The 16,158-nt window shown below is 45.3% G+C and overlaps 1 protein-coding gene across 6 annotated transcripts in view; it reads right to left on the bottom strand.

Annotated features, from left to right (window-relative positions):
• Window positions 1-16,158, bottom strand: part of CADM1 (cell adhesion molecule 1) — a 217,363-nt gene that overhangs the window by 39,053 nt on the left and 162,152 nt on the right. For all 6 annotated transcript variants that reach the window (XM_058194957.1, XM_058194958.1, XM_058194960.1 and 3 more), the window contains exons 3-5: window positions 15,164-15,316; window positions 11,319-11,456; window positions 9,377-9,532 (exon numbers count right to left, since the gene is read on the bottom strand). In XM_058194957.1, the coding sequence (XP_058050940.1) occupies window positions 9,377-9,532; window positions 11,319-11,456; window positions 15,164-15,316 (447 nt within the window). The remainder of the gene's footprint in view (window positions 1-9,376; window positions 9,533-11,318; window positions 11,457-15,163; window positions 15,317-16,158) is intronic.

Below are 16,158 nucleotides of genomic sequence, written 5' to 3'. Positions count from 1 at the left end.
TCATTTTCCCTGCAACAGATTCACACAGCCCTCCTCCCCCCACCCTCGGTCAGTGGTTATAATTTGAAAACGCTATTATGGAATTGACGGTATCGTTTAAGATAGATAAGTAAAAAAAACCACAACAGTAATGCAAAGGAGACTCTCAATGCACACGCACCAATGCAACACAACCCACAGCTTTTCCAGAAGCAAGGTGGGGGCTGTTCCTTGGACACTATTGGAGGGCAAGTGTTGCGACTCCACTGATGGAACTACACAAAGTTGAACAACAATCTCGAGGTCAGAATGAGAGATGAGGAAAGTATCTGGATCTCTCATCATAACATAACCCAAGTCTGAAATCCTGAATTTCCGAAATTCCCGTCAGTCCCCCCTCCCCTCCCCCTTTTCCCCTGGGACTCAAGAGTCTCCCACTGGCCACCATTGCAAGTCACACACACAAAAAAGTTCTTGGAAAGAAAGGGAACCCAGGATGGACTCTGAAATACCCCAGGATCTCCTCCTTCTGTTCTGCTCAAGGAAAGTAGGCTGTGATACGCTTGGATTGAGAAAGAAAGTCAATTTTTAAGAAAACCCCAAAACTGAAGGAGGAAGAAAGCAAACTGGAGTATAAGTGACTCTTTAGACATTTGTGGGGGAAACAATGAAGGGAATCAATTAAATAAAAATCAGCTAGGACAGAGTTTCACGGATAAGAAAAGAAAAGGGTGGGAGATCCACGCTGGTTTAATGAGCGATCAGTTCTCCCCCCCAAAACAAGAAAGACCGACAAGGAAACCAGAGAGAGAGAGAGAGAGCAGAAACGAAAGGCACCAGGAGGAGAGAAACAGGATCTTAAACCGTACACGAAAAGCAGAAAGAAAAAAATAAAATAAAACAGAGGCATGATTATCGTTGCACACTGAGTATCTAGAAACAAGGGTTTGAAAGTGGGGAAAGGAAACACTGGATGAAGCCATTTTAACAGACTCACAAGGATAAAATAAGGGGAGCGGGGCTACTGCAGACAGAATTAATGGGAACGGTATAGTTTGGCATAGCTTATTAACAGGAAAATGGGTCAAGTTGCAATTAATAATGAAAAATGAAGAGAAAAAAATATAATTTAAACAGTAATATTATTGTATTGTTGACTGACATTGGGCTATCATTAACCACTCGGCGTCTGCGGATAACAGCAAGTATGAATTTAGTAAACCTAATAAATCAATAGTTTTGATTTTGAGATTAAAACCACACACATTCTACATAATAGGAAGAGCAGGAAGGGAAACATCCTGTCCCTGAAAGGTTTTTCTTTTATATATAAAAATGTGGGATCAATAGCAACAAAATGAAAGTTTTTTTAAAAAAAAGACATGGACCAGAGGTAATAAAGTTTAAGCCAGCCTCCTCATCCTCCTGGAATAACAGAAGTCTTAGCAGGAAAAGAAATCAGAAACTGAAGAATCTCCCAGAATGAAAGCCTCTGAGGAAGGCAGAGCTGTAAAAAAAATAGGGGGGGGGGTTTCATGAAAAGCACCGAACGTGGAGGCCACGGCAAGCAAAACTGAGCATCAGAACCATCTTTTCGTAAGAGAAAATCTGTTTTAATAACACATATGACAGAACAAAAGAATTGCGGCGCTAGAACAGATTTCAAGGATCCTCTGGTCCAATCTCTGCAACATGTAAGGAGAGCAAGTCAACCATCCGGGACATCCAACCTCTCCTGAAAAGCCTCCAGAGATGGAGAACCCAAAACCTCCGCAGAGAGACAGCTCAGTTATTGCACAGATCTTACTGACAAGAATATTTTCATTTTAGTTAAATGAAACCCAGGCAGCTGTCATTTGCACTCATTATTTCTGGTCTTACTTTTGTAACAAAGAAAAATAATTCCTCCCTCTCTTCCCTTTGGCCTCCTGATCTGCGCCCTGAGGACACCCCCGAGACCTTCCCTCCTCCAGACTGAACATCTCAAGTGCCTTCAGCCTTCCTCGCAGGCCACGTCCTCCGGTTCTTGACTCCCTGTTTGCGTTTAGCCAGTCAGGCCGGGATCCGTATTACTGCTGTGCCATCCAAACCAGACTTTAACAGCTTGTCAATGAGAATGTCATGTGGAAACTTTGCTGATATTGAGGTAGATTATCCCACTGCCTTCCCCTTTTCCAATAAAGAAGCTCTCTTGTCAAAGGAGAAGACAAGATTTGTCTCACATGACCTGTTTCTCACAAAGCCTTGCTGACTCTCAGCAATAATGGCATTATCTTCAAGATGCTTACAAATGGGCTGCTTTATTATTTGCGCTAGCATCTTTCTAGGTATTGATGTTAAGTTCACTGGTTGATAATTACGGGGTTTTCTTCCTTTCTTTTGTGAAGAGGGGGTTGCACTGGCTCTTTTCCAGCTGCCTGGCGCATCCCAATTCTCCAGGTTTGCTCAAACCTGAACAGACAGAGGTCCTGAGAGCCTCTCAGTATTCTTGGGTATATTTCAACAGGGCTTGGAGGAATAAACATTGACCTACTCCAAAAGAGTATGATCCCATGTCTTTGGACCTCTAGTAGTTTCTCATCAAATGCACAATGCTGCTTCTTCCACGGGGACTGAGGTGCTCCCAGGGGACCTTTGCTCACGTGGGGTCCCTTGTAGTTGGGACACGGAACAAGTCCAATAACTACAAAATCTCTCCCCATCTAGAAAATCAGCTTCCCACGATGTAGAGAATGATTATATTCTGGAACAGCCAAGTGATCACTTGGCCTCACTTGGGCTTTCCAGCTAGTCTTCAATGAATTAACCGATTTCTCTTGTCAGGGTCTGAGAACAAGATGGCTGTTTTTTCAGGGGGATGGAAATGACACACCTAAGCACCTTCATCAGGAAACAGAACAACCCCAAATGAAATGCCCCCAACAACTGGAAACATTTGGGGGGCCAAGTACACTTTGATGAGCAGACGGCATGCCTTACAACTCATACTTGCAAGTGACACTCCACACAGAAGGTCCTCTGGAATCAGGAAGAAGACTGCATTTATGTCCCAGTGACCTCTGGAAATTCAACAAACCTACCTTTCTGGCCTCCATAGGCAGCTTTGTTTGCATCTGGACTCTGTGTCCAATATTTTCTTCTCTGCAACACTCAGAAGTTATGATACACGGTCACTCAGCAATGATAAGTCAGGTTGAAGAAGACATTTGGCTGTTCCCACTGCTTGTGGAACGGAAGCTTGACTAACTCTTCCCTCCTATCTTGACGGCAGAAGCTGCTGAACTCCTAGGCCACAACCCTTGCGTCAGGCCTGGCACTTCCGGCCCTCAAGGGTGGCATCCCCAGAGCTACAAATCATGGAAGAGATGAGGCAGGAAATAGTGGGCCAGAGAAGCGATCCAAGCAAGGCAGGAGAACAAGCTGAGCAGCTGGACCTCAACCAGACAAAATGGGTCAATGATGGGGAAGGGACATTAGAGCCACTTCAGGCACAGAAATGCTTTGGGGCAGACTTGAGCCCATCATCCCCTGAAGGATGCTGGGGAGCAATGAAGGTCAAGGAAGACAGAAAAACAAAGCAAATAGTTCGACATTATTCAGAGAGTTCAGATAAAAATTGAATCATCTTCACTCCCAGACACAAATCTGTCCCGATTCCCTTATTCCCTCACAAAGTAATAGATATTTCAGTCTGGAGATTAGGCCTGGATTTGCTAAATAACCTTCAAAATGCATTCGCTTCCTTGTTCTTGGGGGGAAAAAAAACCCTGCCGACTTCTTGTTAAATTAGCTGGTTAAAGACTGCAAACCCTTCGGCATTTGCCATCAATCGCAACTTGCACGCACAATTTGACTCTGTGCAAGGAGGAGAAAGCTCTGGAACCAGAGGATGAGACATCTCAAGGAACAAGGCCTGGTCCCTTCTGGTATCAGGGACAGTAGGGGAAACACCCACCCCCCCATTTTATTCCAATTAACATGGCTTTTTAGTCCCTCTAAGATCCCAAGCCTTTGGGCTCCGGATCGGGTGTCTCTCTCTCTCTCCCACCCCCACCCCCAATTGCCCCCTTGCCGGGCATGGGAGCCCTGTGCTGCTCCTGCCTTCGCTCTTCGCTTTCCACCAAATTCCTCTGAGAAAGGCTTATTAATGAGCTCGCAAACGAGCCCCCGACTGGGAAATGTCACAAACAAGAGAGGCTAATGCTCCAGAAAATCAAATAAGGGTACAGTCAGCTGATTGGGGGCCTTTCATATTTACAATAAGGCTACTCCTAATATAGGACCCCCTTTAAATCAGATATGCTGAAAGGGTCAATACCTCGCCGAACAAAACAGCTCATTTATTTATGTTCAGAAATCTCCAGATGATAAATTATATTGAAGTTAATCACTTCACTGCATACTGGTGCAATTAATATCTGCACTCACCAGAAGCAGGCAGATTAATAGAAACACGAGGTGCCTACATTGGTTGGCGTCTTCCTTTTTTTGTTAGACATAATTGGGCACCGGGTATTCTCTTGGTATAAACAACAAGTAGAGGTTACAGCGGTTTCCCTGGGTGTATGTTTTCATAAGCATACAAGCAGGCATTACAAATATCTGGATTCTATTAATTATGACTCTCTTCTGCGCTTCTCCTCCTGTGGCTTTAAGGCTCTGCTGCCTCCCCCTCAACATGGCTTCACCCAAGGAGGGGAAACAGAGGGGAGACCCCCTGGCACCTCAAGCACAGGCAAGAAGGCAGCCCCTCCCTCCTCTTCGCTTCTTTAACACAAGACTTTAACGATGTCTTCATCGGCTTCAAAGCTCCATTTCTGTTTTCAGAAGTGAATTTGCACATCGTCACCTCCTCAACTGTGGATGTATGCAGGTCAATCGATGCAGACAGACGCGCCTCAAAATGGCCTACGGCCAATGCCTTCCTATTCCGGCAGCTTAAAAACCCCAAGCAAGATTCTCAAATCTTCTTTATCCAGATTTATTGAAAGGGAGAAGGCATTGGTTTACAACATTTTTGGCAACTGGAAAGTTGTACTTCAAAAAAACTCAATTTATCTCTACATTTTTATTGCGGACACTTTTTGATTCTCTTATCAACTTCTCTTTGGGAATATAGCCTTCAAGAAGCTACCAGGTACAGCTACCTGCTCAAGAACCTGAAGCTCCCCTGAACTTAAAATCCTTTGCAACTCGCCATCCTCTTTCCCAACTTCTGAAAAGCCCTTTACCCGGGGTGGGATTCAACCAGTTCGCACCACTTCGGGAGAACCGGTTGTTAACTTTCTGAACAGATTGGCAAACTGGTTGTTGGAAGAAATCATTAGGGCAGAGAACCGGTTGTTAAATTACTTGAATCCCACCACTGCCTTTACCTCTACCTTAGATGAACTTCGCAGAACGATGGCTTGGCTGGTGAGACCTGTAGAGTCAGCCCTGCCACACGTAATTTTGCCCCTGAAATACCCTGATGAGTGTTAAAGCAAGAATAGAGATTGTGGTCCTCCACGTCTAAGTCAAGCAAGATAGCCAACGCTTTAGCCTAGTTGGTCCTCTGGATACTCCTGAAGGACAAGGGGAAAGCCAAAACTGTTCCCTCCCTTCTCCTTGTAGAAGAGGAAACCATGCTGAAGAGCTTCTGGGCTTAGGAGAGCAGATCTCAAAATGCCACAGAATCCAAACACTGATACTTGGTCTCTAGAGGAAAAACCTTTGGTTCAGGAACATCTGAAGCAGGCCAATTTCTGACCCTCATGGATGTCAACAACATGGAGAGGAGAGTTTGGGACACCTATTCGGTTTAGTTCTCCCACTCTAATCCTTTCAGTTCTTCCACCCTATTCCTTTTCTTTGACAGGCCAAATTTCTCATCCAAAGGTCCTATGTGAGGAATTTTTGAATTTGTAAAGCAGTAAGGTTACTTCCAATGAAGCCACTCATGGCTTAGACAAAACTTTTTGAAATGCCATCATATTAAAAAAGGCTCTGCAAAATGTAGCTTCCTGTCTGAAAGATCTCTGCACTAATTGAAAGCCTCCTATCTCTCCCCTTGTGTGTGTATGAGTCACAAATGCCTTTATTTGCTCCAACTTGCTCCAAACTTCAAAATATTAACAGAACAGAACAGAACAGAACATAAAATGGGATGGGATGGGATGGGATGGGATGGAATGGAATGGAATGGAATGGAATAGAATAGAATAGAATAGAATAGAATAGAATAGAATAGAATAGAATAACAGAGTTGGAAGGGACCTTGGAGGTCTTCTACTCTAACCCCCTGCTTAGACAGGAAACACTACACCCCTTCACGGTGTAGGGTTTCCTGCCTTCTTCAACTATGAGGAAGAGGAACCATAACCCTTGCTTATTGTCCAAAATACCTCACACTTTGCTGTCTGATTTGATTACTGTCCTCATCACCCCAATATTCCAGCAACTCTTAGCTAGAAGTGGCGGGAGAAGGCATCAGCCACCACTCCCTATTTATTCAAGCATCTTTATAGCTGTAGGACAGAAGAGAGACAAGGCATGCTCCAAGGAAGAATATCCTTTGGCCCAACAAGAGGCTTCCAACATGGATAGATACGAGCCCAAGACTAGCCCGATCACACTTCTTCTAGACATGAGCAGAGATTCCAGTTGTTATACGCTAACTTACTTGGAAGCTAACTTACTTGGAAGTGCGGCAATGGTGTTTGTGCAAATCACAGTTCACCACATTGAAGCTAATTGCTCAGGGAGCTTCCGGTGTTCTTCATTCATCCATGAAAAGTTGCCTTTTGCTCCTTCTCATATCAAACCTTCTTCTATGGCTCTATATGGATTTCAAGTTAATGTTCTCCTTTTAAGAACTTGTCCAGAATCTTTTGCTCAAGGTGAAGGGCTCCCAAACGCCAGCTTCACCTACCCTGCGGCCATCTCAAAGACTTCCTTTTCATTTTCACTCCTCCTTCCATTTCTGTGCTAATGCTAACATGCAGCTGTCTATTCAAGCCTTCAAGCAAACATGAATTAGCTCACAGCCCTGAAAAAAGCTCCATAGATAATTTGAATTTCACCTACTAATACCTTCCTTTTTATTACAAACTGCTACCTTCTGACTTCTATCCTCTATTAAATACGCCCAAGTGAAAAAAAAAAAGGGCTGTGACTGTGCATTCATTGGTTCAGGGAAAGAGGATGGCAGGATCAGCTCACACCTGGGCCAAGCAGGGAGAACTGAGATCCAGGACCTTCCGTGTCCTCTTCCACCAGGTCTCTCTCTCTCCAGCTGCCAATTGGGAAGCAGAAGTTTGGATGCAGCTCTGCAGTCCAATGTTAAGACCCTCCTGGCTTGGCGTTTTGGGCTCCCCATGCATGGCAACAACAGGATGGTCATCTAACAGGTATGAACAAACCCAGCTCTAGGCTCTGACTGCAAATCCCAGACCCCAACAAGCTTTTGAGAATGGGTTATCACTGGGCCTGGTGTTTACAAAGTGTTAATTTCCTGAGCAGCTGCCAGGGAATGTAGTAATCCGGACTTCAAGCAACAGAGAAGTGGGCTCTGCTTCTCTCTAAGCTGCTGTGGCATCAGGATGCCAAGAGAGAAGCAGGTAAGGTTTGGGTCAGCTAAGAGAGATACAATTAGAGAGAAGTCACTACGTTCTTCAAATTCCACACTTTCTCCACTAATGGAACTAATCTGAGACATCTTTGACCTCAGAAATGTTCTGATTATATCCCTGTAAATAAATAAATGCGTGGCCATGACACTTTTGCTCATTACTCTTTGAGAGGAAGCCCCTGGGGTTCTCCTGCAGGGTTCTCCCTAGTGCTGGAAGGACGGAGGTCCTGACCATTTTCCAAGGAAGCTCCACTCCGCGTACTGATAGGCGCATGTAAGTATCTGGGAAAAGCTCCTCCGAGCAGACCCAGCAAAGGTGCTAATATGTTATTAAAGCTAATGGGGCTGTACCAGAAATGCTAATGGACAGAACATTTGCATAAATGAATTACACATTAGCACAGTGACTAGGATCCCACAACCTGCCAATTGAGGTAATACCTGATGGTTTGGGTGTTGTTGTTGTCGGTTTTTTGTTTTCCCATTATAGGGATGTTCCTTCCCCAATACTTTGGGGTGATATGAAAATTGTAAGCAAAATCCTCATAATGGAACAACATAATGAAGCAGAAAAAATAAATTAACATGGCGGGGCGGAGGGTTCTTTGTGTAACATTATGGTTGAGTTGCAAACACAAAAGGCAGGCATCGCCCTGCTGTAGTTCTGGCTCCATGATGAAAGTGGGGAGGCTGCTTAAGCCATGAATCTTCCCATGCTTTGTATGGCACTGAATGGCATTCAGACGGGATGGGGTGCATGCCAACCCCTGGGATGCTGGTCACAGCTGCCATAGGTCCTGGCAATATTTCAAGGCGAGCAGCAAAAGGAACCATAGGCAGGGCCCAGATCTTTTCTGCCACCTTCTGGTCCTCTAACTGCCTGAAACAGGAAGCCACAGCTTAGTGCCAAGCCAGTAATTTTAACTTTGTGGATTTACAGAAAGTTATCCTCTAATGACAATATTTATAGGATACGTGGTTATGCAGCATTTCAGCATCAAGCAATATTGGCAGCAAAAGATTCGGTGGGAAAACAGCATAAATGGGAAAAGCAGTTGGTTGGAGAAGCGTGAACCACCAAGGAGCCCTGCCAATGTTGACAGGGTCTCTGGAAGGGCTGCTGCTACTATTTCAACATAATATGACGGTGAACCTAAACTCGCTGCTGCTTGATGTCTGAAGTGGCCCAGAATGGCCAGCTCAAAGGCTGCTGGCGACTGTTAAGAAGAGAACTGAACTTCTGGAGGAGTTCATTCAACACAGCTTTAACAGAGCCCAAGGCCAAAATCGTTGTCTTGAGATATAATGAGGAACTGAGAAGACTCAATGGCCAGAAGATACATGAATCATATTCCAACCCAACTGGAGGACCTCTATTGCAGGAAAAGTCCTCTTCAACACATACTCTACAGGTTTGTTCAGGATTTCGGGGCTTTGTGGAAATCCATAACTATACTAACCCTCCAGTTTTATTTACGCGGATATCCTCCAGATGTTGCTGGAGTGAACCTCTTATAGATGTGAACCTATGGCTGGGATTTATGGAAAGTGTAGTCCCAAATTATCTGGAAGGTACCAGCTCATGAAAGTCTAATGTCTGCATTAAAACAACAGGCAGATTTGTGTGATTCGCCCAAGAGTGAACAGCAGAACGTTTTCAAAAGAGACGTGAAAAAAACTGCAGGAAAAGCTTTAAGCCAACATTCAATACTCCAGATATCCAACTTCAGAAAGGCAGACATAAACAGCATAGGCATAGAGTGAAGAGCTTGTGATTTTGGTACTCACACATTACATCAAGGTAGTACTTGGTCTGCAAGTCTTTAACGGCAGGATGGTCTACCTGACAGACAACTGGGACCCCATCATCCTCCCGCTTGACCTTCAGTAAGAGCTGGCTGGTCACCGTGTACATGTCTGACCACTGCTCCACTTCTGTTTTGCCTGCAGGACAGGAGAGACCAGGGAGACAAGAGAGAAGGTCAGCCACGAAGGATCACACGTGGCCACCTCACTGCCTGCTGTGCTCCTCTACAACCTAGTTGGATCTCACAACTACCCCGGAGTTTCCCACAGATTTGTAATTTGGGGGGGAAAAATAATCCCACTGGGGCATGAGTTCCTTCTGTCTTTGGAGACCTCAAGACACACAACATCTCCTGATCCTTCCACATCTTGTGCTGACGTCCATTCTGGCACATCCCAAAGATGCAGACGGCCAAATCAGTTGCCCTGTTCCCATGGAAGCATTTTCCCCACCTGCCTGAGTGGAGACTTGAATGAAGGGGAGAGAAAAGACTGAATTCCGAGGTCATGAATCTCCCCTATCAGCAAAATGAAGCCGGCCAGCTTGCGCTCTTCCTGGCTCCCGATTCAAAGGGAAAGGAGACCCCACCTTCGCCTCGTGTTATTAAACATAAGATCTACAACCCTCAACCGCCAGGATTAGGATTCCAGGATGTCTTCCAAACGCTCAAGTCAACGGAGCCAAAAATCCTCTACCCTCTTCCTCTGATGCCACTGCCAAAAGCCATCATCAATAATTAAGAGGGAAAGTGACTCCATGGATTTACATAATTAAAAGTAGTAATTAAAATATTTAAGCACGGGTACTATTGAAGACCAGAAAAATGCGGTGGCAGCGGGTGGAAACGGAGACATCCCACAGGGCTCCCTGCCAAAAGGAAGGGGAAGGAGAAGGGCAGAACATGAGGAGGGCTGCGATGAAGGGAGGGAAGGGTGGGGGGCCCCCCACAGATGTGGGAAGTGCCACCGGCTGCCTTAGAGCTTCCTGGTCTGGAAGGGGCTGTCGCACCGTCTCGGCAGGCAAAATCAACAGAGAAGTCTAATTAGAAAATCTTCAACCCTTGCATCACAACCATAGGCTGCTACGCTCGCTTGGTAAAGGTTTTGGGGAGAGACCAGTGAAGGCCATGTTCAATAGATGTTATCCTAGAAGTCGGAGCGTGTTTTTCTTGATGGGCATGGGAGCATCTGCTTGGTCCTCGATGCCACTCTTGTGGTGAAGGTCTGTCTGTTTTCAGGGATGAAGTGGCTCTTCTCAACTATAATGCTGGCAAGGAGGGTGAGGTGCCGCACTGAGATAGCCAGGCCTTTGAAGCATGGCATGGTAACCTTGGCTCAGTTACACCGTTGAAACATGCGGGAAGTCTTCTCTCGAGTAAGAAGAGCGGGATGGAAGACAATGCAAATAAGTAAAATGTGGGGGGGCTCAAACCCTGAAGGACCAGGTGATGGCAAGGATTGGACTTCGCTTCCCAGTGCTGGCTTACCATCTATAAGCAACTACAAATGTGCCCCACAGCTTTAGAAGGAGATGGATTAGATAGCAAAGAATGGGGTATCCTCTGCCAGGGGTCAAGGGGTCTACAGTAAACAGGCAGACAAAGCACCCCATCTTTTTTCCTAGGAAGGCTTTCTGCTGGTTCTGGATAGGTTGTATTGGTGTTTCAAGAACAAGTTGGGTGAGCTGCCTAATTTCAGGTTCTGAGGTTGTCCTCAGATACTTTGATGGTTGGCCCTCAGGTAGGAAGCTCATAATAGGAGTCAGTCCTGCATTCCCTGGAGAATAAAACCAAGGTGATCAGCAGAAGCCACACCAGGCCTGTTCTCCACATCTGAGATCAGATCACCTCTCATCTTCCTCCTCCCAAGGTACCTCTAAATCTACACCATTAAGTTGGTGGGTTGGAGGAGGGGGTGGATCTACCAAAGAGCTCCTTGCTGCCTTTGAACCATTTGATCATCGTGGCTGGCCGGCTGGCCATGGACGTGCAATTCAGCTCTATCTCCTCTCCTTCCACTGCGGTGTCCTTCTGGGATTCAATCCTCAGGTTACGTGGCGGGACTGGAACGAAACAGGTCAAAAACACAAAAGGGGACAATCTCAGTGACTTGTAATCCAACAAGGCACCATCAAGAAACCTTATCAGGATTTTAACACCAAAGCAGCTCTTACCTGCGTTTTCAGAGCTCCTTCCTGTTCTTTGTCATCTCTGGAGCACCAGTTATCTGTTTTTACTACCCCAAATAATGAACAACATTACATATTCTAATGAGATGACTAAAGCTGACTTAGCAGATTAAGAGAGTTGGAAGGGACCTTGCAGGTCATCTAGTCCAACCCCCTTGCCCAAGCAGGAGACCCTACAGCTGCCTCTACCTAGGAACAAACTCACAACCTCCTGATTGTGAGGCAAGAGCTCTACCTCTAGGCCACAGCAGCTGTATTAAGAGAAGACTATTAAGACTAAGAGAAGAAGCATGATTTCTCTCCTAAAAACCCCCGAACCAGAATGAACCCAGGAGTTAATTTTGATTTTGTGTCTGCCTCTATGGATGCAATGATGTAATGTCATAATAATTAAAAGGGAGACAAAAAACAAACCACAAGACTGACCTGGATAACTTTCCTATATTGGATTTACAAAAGCGACTTGTTAAAGCTTTGAAGAATTTTGCGAGAAGGGACAAAGAAGAAATGAAAAGAAATCAAATTCTAGGACGTTATTTGAAGGGACTAAAGATCAAGATTGTTAAAAGTAAAAAGAAGGACTTTAAAGTTGGGTTTTTTGATCAAAGTTAAAATAGGTATGTTGTTATCTCTGGTAACCTTAATGGGCTTTGCTGATCAGGACTGCAGCTGAGGCTTTAAGGATTTGTTTACAGATAAGAGGTGAGATTTGGGAGGAAGAGATCATGTGTTTTTTACAGAAGGTGGTAAGTTTTTATACTTGTGATGAAGGGGAAAGTCATTTCGCTATATATTTCTTTTATTTTTCTTTACTATATTCTCATTTCTTCTTCTCTGTTTTTTTTCTCTTCCTTTTTGGCACTTCCTAGTTTTTGTTCCTTTAAATTCTTTTATATTAGTTTTATCTCTTTAATAGTAAATCTTAATAAAATGGCTATTAAAAAAACCCCCCAGAACTTCAGAAATGACCCCCACCTTGTAAATCGCAAAGAGGCAGCATCCATATGCCCAGAGGAGCTATTGGGGCAGCAGAAAACCAATTTTTAGAGGGTTTCTCCTTCCCCTTCAAGCTCGATTCTGTGCAGGCTTCTCATATTAGTGACTCTCAAAGCTGAAGGGATGAAACAAATCGAGCTGCATCTTGAACTGAGGATAATCTGAGGCATAACTAGAGAACCATGAACCAACGAAAACATCTGCAAAAGGCCTCCCAATCCTTTAGAGGGGAGAGAGAGAGAGAAAGAGGGGGGGAGGGGAGGGATGGAAGAGCTGTGCGGCTTCTACTTTTTAATCAGCGATCCCGGCATTAGGGGATGATTGCTGGCATTTAACAAAGCTCTGAAACAAAGATTTAAATTCAAGTTGTTGCGAATAAGTGGCCTTTTTGGTTCTGATTTGTTCCGATGATGCAGCTGAGTGATTCAGCTACGAAAAACAGGGCGGGGTTGTTGTTTCTCAGCTGAGGAGCAAAGATATTCCAAAAATCATCTGGGGGTTCAAAAAAGCAAACAAAGAAAAAAAGTTGTCCCCCCCCCCCACCCGACACCTTCCAGATTGGGCAAGGATGCATCTCACACCAGTCGCTTCTCCCCAATACGTCCAAGAAATGCCAGTGCTATTCACAGGGTGTGTCTCTCTGTGTGTGTTCAGCATGGAGGGTATCCCAGTGTTGTGGTCTGCCAGCAGCATGCGGAGCTGGTAGCGGAGTCAGACAGTGAGGAGGCTGGGGAGGACAATGGGCCAGCCCTGGAGTCGGGAAGGCCCAGACGAGGGCTCTGCATCAGAGGCAGAGATGGGGCCAGGGCCATCTGGGAGTGATGCGCAGACTCTGAAGCCTCCAGAGGTGGACAGCAGAGAGGAACAGGAGGAGCCTGTTCCTAGTGCACGCATGTGAAGAGCTGCCAGAAGGCAAGAGCAGCTAAAGCAAAAAGGACGACTCAGGAGTAAGACCAAGAGATGATTGGCCCCTCCCATAAGGCTTAAAAGAGCAGCAGTTCTTTGTTGGAAAGCAACATTGCTACAATTGTTTCTTGTCTCCTGTTTCTGAACTTCATGGGGTTTTTGCCAAGAAAGCCTTTGGCAGGGTGCCAAAGAAGAGAAAGGTTTGTGATAAGGCTGAAGGACTGTTTATGAAGGACTTAGTTTTGGACTTAGTTTGGACTAAGCTGAGAATGAAGTAATTCTCAGCTGTTCTAATAAAATATGTTTGTTTAGGACTGATTGTGTCTGGTAATAACTACTTGGGCCTAGGTCACAACACCCAGGAGATGCCCTGCCCCATGGCAGAAAGCAATCTTGTTGGGTCCAGGAAGGGAAGGGAGCCCCAGAGGAAAAGTACAGCCCTTCCCAGGGCTCCAGTCTGAGCCAGGCAGGAAAAGAGATGGCCATGAAGCCACACCAGGAAGCAATTCTCAAAGCTGAAGGTAGTCCAATTTGAAATTCACACTGCAGTCTAATTTTAAACTCTCATAATATATTATCAAACTAAGATCTGAACCTCATGAAATGCAGAAGGAGAGGAGAACCCCTGTAACTAATCAAGGAGAGCAATCTCACTTGGAGATTTCTTCCTGCAATTCAAGCTCCCTCATTACCAAGAGCGTCAGAGGCTGCCATAATCAGAAGCCGGGGCTCCTGCGGAATTCGTTAACCAGTATTGATGGATCTGCTCAGCCCACTGTTACTTTTGGGAATGACGAGGAACCGGAGGACAGACTGGGAGGACCAAGTTCCCCAGCTGGCTTGGTGGCCAAAGTAGGGCTAGACTTCCTTAGCCCAACAGAAAAGGAGGTGGGGAGGCGTTGGGAGATGGCATAGGATGGGCTAAAGCCTGAAGATGAAAGAGCATGGAAGATCTACTCCTTCAGAGGAGACCTGGTGAAATGCCAAAATTGACTACTCTGCTCAAAGAAAAGAACATAAATACTTTTCTTTCCACATGGAAACCGCTTCTGAACTTTGTGCTTGATGTGGAAAAGAAAGAATGAAACTTTGATTTTGGGTTTCCCAGATTGACTGGTAAGATTTTTGTAGAAATGACTGGTTCATACTATGGTGGTAAAACCAGAAGTTGTGATTGAATAAGGCATTGAAGTTGTCAATGCCTTATTCTACTGCAACAGATAAGAGTCAGAAGTCAAGATTTCTTTTTCTTTTTCTTTCTCTATCCTTCCTTACTTTTCTTCCCCACTTTTCCCTTCCCCTTCACTGTCCTCTTATTTGCTTTTGCATTTTATAATACCTTATAACCTAATAAAAATATTAGAGACAAGAGAAAACTGGGTGTACACCATTAAATGGCCCAGGCTTCCGGGCTGAAGGAGGACACGTTTTGTCTTCATTTTCTCTACATCTTGGCCCTAAATTATACTTGAGTTGCTTCTTCCAGTTTCCGCTTTTGTCACATCTGTCCTAACCCCTACAGATAATGGGGACATGGACTTCAGAGTGCGACGTAAACTATGAGGATTTCTTTCAAAGTCGTGGAATGGATGGCAAGAAGGCCCTGGACCTACCCTGCTTTCTCCAACCTGCCTCCTGATGCCTCCGAAGGAGCTGAAGGTGGAGAAGGGAATCCTTACCCAGCACCGTAATGGTCATGTAGTACTCTTGTGGGGGGTCCGTGTACAGCTGGCAGAAGTATCTTCCCTCATCCGAAATGGAGACGTTGGTCAGTGACACTCGGAGCTCGCTGCTAGAGAAATTCACTAACTGGAACCTGCTGTCCTTCAAGGCTGCGGAAGGAAGAGACAATGGGAATCAGGCTGAGGGAGACAAAAGAACTCCAGAGCTCAAAGGGTTTCGACTGGCAAAAGCAACCGTTCCCTCTTCCCCACATCCTCTCATTTCCTATTGTTCCGCTGCAATTTGGATTTAACCAGCAGGCTTCCTTGCCAATCAAGATAAATAAACAAATGCCCCTTAACGAGTACTTGTAATTACTTCCTCCAGCTTATCCCCCCCTCACTCTGCTTGTTTAGCACACAAATAGGTTAGTAAATTGGCTGCCCAAGATGGGGAGGGGGAGGGTGTCCTTTGCTGGCTGGGCCACCTAGAGACTGCAAGCGAGGCACAATAGCACTTAGACTTACATACTGCTCCCTAGTGCTTTGTGGCACTCTCTGAGCAGTTTACCGAGTCAGCATATTGCCCCCAACAATCTGGGTCCTTATTTTACCAACCTCAGAAGGATGGGAGGCTGATTCAACCATCCAAATCAGAATCAAAATAGATCTGGAAGAACCTCAGAGGTCTTCTAGTCCAACCCCTGCTCAAGCAGGAAACCCTATCCCATTTCAGACAGGTGGCTGTCCAGTCTCTTCCTAAAAACTTCTAGTGATGGAGCACCCACAACTTTTGAAGATAAGCTCTTCCACTGGTTAACTGTCCTCACTGTTAGGAAGTTTCTCCTCAATTCTCTCCTTGATTAGTTTCCATCCATTGTATCTTGTCCTGCCTTCTGTTGCCCTTAGTCCTTCTTTTCTGTAGACTAGCCATACCTTGAGCTGGTCAGGATTGAACTCCAGGCTGTGGGCAGAATTAGCTTGCCATACTGTATTCTAACCACTGTGCCAAC

The sequence above is a fragment of the Ahaetulla prasina genome, chromosome 9 (genome assembly GCF_028640845.1).
Source record: "Ahaetulla prasina isolate Xishuangbanna chromosome 9, ASM2864084v1, whole genome shotgun sequence".
Lineage (NCBI taxonomy): Eukaryota > Metazoa > Chordata > Lepidosauria > Squamata > Colubridae > Ahaetulla > Ahaetulla prasina.
This window is presented reverse-complemented; position numbering and strand designations above follow the sequence as displayed.